The sequence below is a fragment of the Lathyrus oleraceus genome, chromosome 4 (genome assembly GCF_024323335.1).
Source record: "Lathyrus oleraceus cultivar Zhongwan6 chromosome 4, CAAS_Psat_ZW6_1.0, whole genome shotgun sequence".
In the NCBI taxonomy this organism is placed as follows: domain Eukaryota; kingdom Viridiplantae; phylum Streptophyta; class Magnoliopsida; order Fabales; family Fabaceae; genus Lathyrus; species Lathyrus oleraceus.
Genome location: NC_066582.1, coordinates 500,096,528 through 500,104,445, shown reverse-complemented (window position 1 = coordinate 500,104,445; position 7,918 = coordinate 500,096,528). Strand labels below are relative to the sequence as shown.

Sequence of the window (7,918 nt, the reverse complement as noted above, 5' to 3'; positions counted from 1 at the left end):
TTTACTCTTCTAAACTTCTGCAGCTCTCATAATTGAGGGTATGTTGGAGGAAAAAATAGAAGAAAAACTTTGAAGATTTATAGTTTAAAAGTAGAATCTAAGATGAACCCTAAGAAAACAACACCAAACAACAAAAGCAGGAATAAATATGGAACTTAAGAGCAAGTGGCAAAGACACTAGACAGTATACTGAGTGAGTGAGGAAGTTGAGACATAGGAGTTATTAAGAGTTCAGAAGCTATTCACTCCACCACACCAAACATCATAGGGAAAAAATAAATGAATCTAAAAAAACATGAAAACACGTTTCTGTTTATCTTTCTCTCACTATCTACATCCCATTTACACCAACTCGTACTTCCATAAATGCTTTTACACCCTCTCTTCACCCTCTACAATAACTCCACACTCTTTTATATCAATTCCTTCCTCCACCTTTTCTCTGTTTCCTCTCAGGATTCACCCTCACTTTTCCTTACCTAACAACCTACAATCTATTCATTCTCTCTTTGGTCCACTTCTTGAACCATCAACAGTTCCATCATTCCATTTTACACCCGCTCCCTTATTCATAGTTATAGTTTCTCTTTCTCATACTATATATGACCCACATCACTTTTTCAATCATAATAACGTCTCTCTGCTACTTCCACCATGTTCAAAATCTTTCTCTTATAATCAGGTGCCTTTTTGTATGAATATGTCATTCACTATAATAGTGTTATTATGTCAACTCTTTCATATTATATACGTCATGCTTTTTCCTTTTCTTGTGTATGTCTTTTCTAATTACACCTTTTTGTTTGTGTAAAAACATTGAAACTTGAATGATTGTATTATTATGTTAGTTTGTTCAGTGTAACTGTGACTGTGAATGAGAGATATTCTGATTTTTTATCTGTTAGTGAATACTATTGTACAATGACTAAACTTGCAGCAGAACGTTTTTTTTTTGGTAACTGTCATCTCAGTGTTAAGAGCTTTTGAGCTTTATTCATTTAACCCTCAAGAGACCAAGTTCAAATCATGTACTATCCAGTTGTAAAATGATCATTAGTATTATCGTTAATAATTAAAAAAAAATGACATAAAATTTGAGTCCATGATTGTTATTATCATGATTGATTAATTGATAATTACATAAGTTTAAATTACTTTCAGAACCGTACCTTACAGTCTTGTCTGGTCATTAAGTTTTCTAATTAAGTGATGTGAATGTGACTGTCTAAATTCTGAATACTACATTAATTGAGTTTGATAAGTTATAAAGTACAAATATAGTTATACACTTTGAATAAATATTTTTGAATTCATGTTTTAGCAGATTATTAGAAAAGAACAACACCCTTGTTAGCTTTTGAAAATTTAAGGAAAGGTTTGACAAACATGTATGGTCCTCCAACTCCTCCAACTCCCTATCACAATCACATTATGAATATCTATGACAATCAGCTGGCAAGTACAAGAACCGAAGATTATGAAATCATCTTCGAAGAAGAACAACCTTCAAGTGATGATCAACAGTCTAACCAACGTCCCAAAAAAAGAACGTATCGCCGCCATACACAGGAGCAGACTCAAGAAATGGAAGCGTAAGAACCATATATTTTATCAGAATATCATGATATATATATATTGCTCTGGTTTTTTTTATTAAGTTTTTGAACTGGTTTTTGTCATCAGTGCCTTTAGGGAGAATCCTCACCCAGATGACAAGCAAAGAAAAGAGATGGGTGCTCGGCTAGGGTTAGAGCCGCTGCAAATTAAGTTTTGGTTTCAAAACCGACGTACTCAGCTTAAGGTAATGTACGGACGACTAGATACATGTACTTTTTTTGCTTATATTTAAATTTTAGTTCAAATGCATGTACTTTTTTTGTTCATTATATTAGATTTTTTTGATATTCTGCATGCAACTACAAAGATTAATCCACAGAGTTAGAAAAGACTATGGCAAAACTTAGCGATTGTATTAGACTATCATAATATAATGTAAGTTTCTATTTTATATAGGTTCAAAATGAAAGGGAAGAGAATAGTGCTTTGAAGGCAGAGATTGAAAAACTTCGAAGTCACATATATAGGTACAAAGAAGCTATAGGGAATACTGCATGCAACGTATGTGGAAGCACAGCTACCATTGGTGAAATGTCCCGTGAGGAGCAGCAACTGAAGTTGGAGAATGCTCTCTTCAGAAAAGAGGTACCTCATATCATATAGTTAAATAGAGTCTCGTATAATATTTATCACGTATAAACTCCCTATTTATTTTGCTACATAGAGTCTTCAAAAACTTAAATCAACTTTGATGATTGATATATATATATATATATATGGTTTTGCATGAGTCATTTTTGTACGATTTTAAACTAAGCTTTAGTTTTCTGTTTATGAAAAAAAAACTGTCAGCTTGAAAAGTTTGCGGGCGGGGACGAGACATCGACGAATCCTACTGATACTCATACCATCTTATCATCATCAAACAACAGCAGTCAAGCGCCTTCGCGCTCTTTCAATGTCCGAGTTGTTGGTGGGACTAGTAACTATAATGGAGCACAAAATGGAATGGTAGGAGAAGCATATACTTGTGGTAATGGTGGTGAGCTTGTAAGTTCTTCAGTTCCAGTTAGAGAATATGTTGATGACAAACGTAGTATTATTGAGCTTGCTGTGTTAGGAATGGATGAACTAATGAGATTGGGTAAGACTAGTGGGCCCCCTCTATGGCTCCCCACCAACTACTACACTGAGATTCTAAATGGAGATGAATACATGAAGAATTTCCTTAGGGTTACTGGTCCTAATCCATTTGGGTTAAGGCCTGAAGGTTCTAAAGAGTCTGGTGTCATCATTATGAATCCTATTAATCTTGTTGATATCCTTATGGATGTGGTAAGTCATTAATGTTCATGTGCCAACAATTTCTTACTCATATAGTTTGCATTAATGTTCATGTACCAACAATTTCTTCCTCATATAGTTTGCATTAATGTTTCAAATAATGTGGACCCACTGGTTGAACTGATAGCGGAGTTAAACCTGCGAAAACTTGGCTATTAGTTCAATTTTTTAGTCATATGATCTAATCATGATTAAACTATTTAAACTAGTTTAATCATGATCTCGCCAGTTCAATCTCCGATCTGGTTTTTACAATATTTGTTTTCAGACTCGATGGTCAACTATGTTTTGCGGCATTGTTGCAAGAGCAGCAACAAACAAAGTACTCTCAACTGGAGTGGCAGGAAACTACAATGGAGCCTTGCAAGTGGTACTAATTTAATTTCTTATACTAAATCTCAGAATTAATTTTAATATTTATTTCATCCAACATTTTCAAAAATTTCTTTTATAGATGATAGCTGAATTCCAAGTTCCTTCGCCATTTGTTCCTATTCGCGAAAACTATTTCGTGCGATACTGTAAACTGCATCAAGACGGTATATGGGCCGTGGTTGATGTTTCATTGGATAATCTTCTACCTGCATCTAGCAGTAGTTCTGTCCCAAGACCCCAAAGAAGACCCTCTGGTTGTTTAATTCAAGAACTACCAAATGGTTACTCTAAGGTTACATGGATCGAACATGCGCTAGTGAACGATAACGCGGTGCAGAATTTTTATACACCTCTAATTAATTCTGGACTCGCGTTTGGCGCTAAACGCTGGGTGGCTACGTTAGAAAGACAATGCGAACGTCTCGCGTGCTCCATGTCCAACAACATACCAATTGCTGGAGACCTCGGAGTTATGATGAGTCCAGAGGGAAAGAAAAGTATGTTGAAGCTCGCGGAACGAATGGTGACTAGCTTTAGTACTAGTATTGGTGCTGCTTCAAATCATGCTTGGACAAACGTACACTCAGATGGATCAGAGCATGTGGTTAAGGTGATGACCAAAAAATACGTCGATGAATCGGGCCGTGGCAGCAGGTCCCCCGGTGTAGTCCTTAGTACTGCTACTTCTTTTTGGCTTCCCATTCCTCCGAGAAGGACTTTTGATTTTCTTCGCGACGAAAACACCAGATGTCAGGTACTTATCTAATCCACAAAGACTTGAATGCTTTTCCAGATAAATAGATAGATAAATCAATAACATATTAAATTGAATTCTTAGTGGGATATTCTCTCGAACGGAGGTATAGTAACAGAAATGGCTCATATTGCAAATGGCCGTGATTCTGGAAGCGCTGTCTCTTTACTTCGTGTTAATGTAAGTTAATTTCTATCTATAATACATATGAAATGTTTCGTTCGAACATATAATCTAACATTCGCTTTCGATAAATATACTTCTGCAGAGTTCGAACACGATGCAGAGTAATATGGTGATACTGCAAGAGAGTTGCGCTGATATAACAGGTTCATATGTAGTATATGCACCTGTGGATATATCTTCCATGAATGTAGTATTGAATGGAGAAGATTCAAATACTGTTTCTCTACTTCCGTCCGGATTCGCTATTTTTCCGGACGGGATTTTACAGAATCGGGAACCGATTACGAATGTTGGATCGGGAGGTTCTCTTATCACAGTTGGATTTCAGATTTTAGTTGATTCTGTTCCACATGCAAGACTAGCTCTGGGTTCTGTTAGCACTGTTAACCATTTGATTAAGTCCACTGTGGAAAGGATTAAGGTTGCAGTGATGCCTAATGGCACGCTTAATGTCACCTAATTTCAGTATCTTCTTATGGTAATATTCAAATTAAACACTAATCTATGTTGTAGATTTTGTTATAAGTTCATTAATTAAGTGATTAAATATTATTAATAATGGTGATACTAATAATCATTTTTCTGTGTTGTAGAGGCTGACAGAAGAAAAGTGAGTTTTTGACACAAGTCAATAAACGCACCTTGGAGCGTCGTTTCAATGTTGGAACTTTGAATGAACTTTGGTTCGGTTATTGACTTTCACCAAATGAAAACTAAAAATGCTACTATGTCTGGTTGGTTTAACTTAAATAACTGCAAATTTGATTTTCGTTTTAATTTTAGTGGATAAATTTTTCTGTTGTATGGTCTATTTGAGTTATCTTTACTCAAATTGGTGTTATATTAGGTTTTGAAAAGGACAAAACCTCCACCAGTGCCTTAAATATTGTTTTTGCTGTTTCCCAGTGAATATATGGCATGTGTATTTTAACTTCCATGTTAATAGAAAAACAAATTAATTTAAGGCAAAATTTTAAATATTCTTGATAGGTAGTTGAGTAGTAGAAGTACTTTTAATAGAAATTGATTTAAAATATTAATTTATTTTTAAATAAAATAAATATAAAAAATAACATGACATTAAATATGATTATTTTATTGGATAAAGGTACATATATCCGATTAAACTAAAGATAGTTCATCTTAATTATTAAATTGCAATCTGATCTACTTTGGTTTTTTTATAATTGGACAATACTTAAAACAACCCTATAAAGCTGTTTGTAAATTTTGTCCTTTTGAAAACCTTAAATATTCTAGTTTATTAAATAATTGGTGTATTTAATTTATATGTAGTCTAAACACTTCATTAATTTAATAAAATTTAAAAAAGGGTAATGCTAACTTGTGCCCCAAGAGCACATATTAAAAAACCCACAAATAAAAAATTTGTATTGAAAAAATAAAGAAAATTATTAATTATAAATTTCTAATAAATTCAATACACAATTTCTAAGAATTTATTTCTATATTGATCTCTTAACTTGTACCCTTGGGGCACAAGTTAGCGTTACCTAATAATATTAATTGATTATGAAGTAGAGTTAGAGGTGCTAATTACGCTTTAAGTATTAATAATATTAATTGATTGTGAAGTAGAGTTAGAGGTGCTAATTACGCAAGACATATTTCATTTAATAAAGTTATTTATTTACTAAATTGCTTAATTATAAGTTTTTTACAGGAATTATTTTGCTCAACCTAAGTTAATTTAGCATTGTTGGAAAACTTCAATCTTGAAGTTCATCGAATCAATCTTAATGAATAAGAATCAATCTCACTGATTGAGTAAAGCTCATGTTTTTCATCCTTTACTCATGTGAAATAACCAATCTTTGGTTGTAAAATGATTTTACATTGCACTCCTTGAGTCTTTCAATGCTTCAACTACATTGATTGGCTCAGTATCTGCATAGAAGGCATAATGTACTAACCCATCTTCATCATCAACCACATCATCTGATGTGATTACACATTCTTGCAGTCTTATAGGCATGTTTCTCGGCTTGTGCTTGCTTGACCTTCAACTACTTCTTGTTGAACTTCTTTAGCAGCTTGTCGAACTTATCTACCAGTTTGCCGAACTTCTCTAGCAGCTTCAGTAGTTGGATCATCACACATGATTCTCACTGAGTCCTTCTTAATGTTCTTAGTCTAATCTCATTCCTTAAGCTCATCTACGGTTATATCCCTACTGATCACGACTTGCTTGTTCACTAGGTCGAACAGTTTGTATCCACCAGTCGAATGATATCCCACTAGGGTCATCTGACTCGACTTATCATCTACTCCCTCCGTTCCTTTTCAAGTGTCACTTTTTTACTTTTTACACATACCAAGGAAGCTAATCATTATTGTTACTTTTCAAACAATAATTCTTCTTTTACCTATAATACCCTTAATTATTTATTACATTCACTTTACTTTTTCTCTCTCTGCAATCATTATATAGGGGTAATTTTGACAAAATAGCAATTAATACTACCTTGAACTTTGCAAGTGACAATTAAAAAGAAACATTTTTTTTGCAAGAAAGTGACACTTATAAAGGAACGGAGGGAGTAGCTTTTTTCTCAGCTGATTTGACATGTGTCTATGTGTTATGAATCCAAACACTTTCAAGTGGCTTAAGCTAGGTTTCATACTAGACCATTCTTCTTCTTGTGTAACACCTTCAAGCCTCTTTGTCGTACATCTGTTTAATATATATGTTGCAGTCGATACAACCTCACCCCGTAGCTCAATTGGGAAATGCTTGCCTCTCAAAATACTTCTTGCCATATTCATAATGGTTATGTTCTTTCTTGCAGCAATACCATTTTGTTGAGGAGTGTATGATGGCACTACCTCATGTACAATACATAGTGCGTCAAAATATTTCGACACGTACTCTCCACCTCCACATGTCCTCAGAACCTTAATCTTGTGACCACTTTGTCTTTTGACCATTGCTTCGAACTTGGTGAAAACATCGATCACATCACTTTTCTTCTTGATCAAGTAGGTTCATAACTTTTTGTTGTAATCATCAGTAAATGTAACAAAGTATTTGTTGCCTCCAAGTGAATCTACTTGGAGAGAACCACATACGTCTGAGTAGATTAGCTCGAGAGTGGATTTCGACTTGCTTTTTGCATCCCTGCTAAAGCTATTCTTGTGTTGCTTTACTTGAACACATTCTTCACATACTTCTTATGGAATATGGATTTCTTGTAGGCCTCAAACCATGTTCTTCCTCTTCAGATTACTAATGTTATTGAAATTCAAGTGACCAAGTCTATAATGCCATAACAATTCATATCTGTTAGTTGCAGTCGCCAATTACTTGTGTTCCAACACATCAAGTTCAATTCTGAAGATTCTATTCTGAGACATAGGAGCCTTCAAGATTAACCTCTTTCTCGAGTCGATCGCTCTCATCATTCTATCTTCGATCAATATTTTGTAATTCCTTTTGATCAGGTGATATATGCTTAGCAGATTACTCTTCATACCAAGTACGTATAACACATTGAAAATTACTGATAATTTACCATCCTTTCTCCTGATCAGAACATCAACAATACCTTCAGCAAATAGTTTATTGTCGTTTGCAAGTTTTACCATGTTCTTCGACGAGGGACTGATGTTGATAAACCAATCTTTTCTTCTAGTCATGTATGATGAACAACCTGATTTGAGATACCATTGATCTTTGAATAT

The 7,918-nt window shown here is 34.3% G+C and overlaps 1 protein-coding gene across 1 annotated transcript; it reads left to right on the top strand.

Moving 5' to 3' along the window:
* Positions 1-417: 417 nt before the first annotated feature.
* On the top strand, positions 418-5,088 carry LOC127135708 (homeobox-leucine zipper protein PROTODERMAL FACTOR 2). Its single transcript, XM_051062352.1, has 10 exons — positions 418-682; positions 1,325-1,592; positions 1,684-1,801; positions 2,014-2,202; positions 2,410-2,892; positions 3,170-3,271; positions 3,356-4,030; positions 4,115-4,210; positions 4,299-4,694; positions 4,810-5,088. Exons 2-9 carry the CDS (start codon positions 1,387-1,389, stop codon positions 4,674-4,676), a joined length of 2,247 nt encoding a protein of 748 aa, XP_050918309.1. The 5' UTR covers positions 418-682; positions 1,325-1,386; the 3' UTR covers positions 4,677-4,694; positions 4,810-5,088.
* Positions 5,089-7,918: the final 2,830 nt, after the last annotated feature.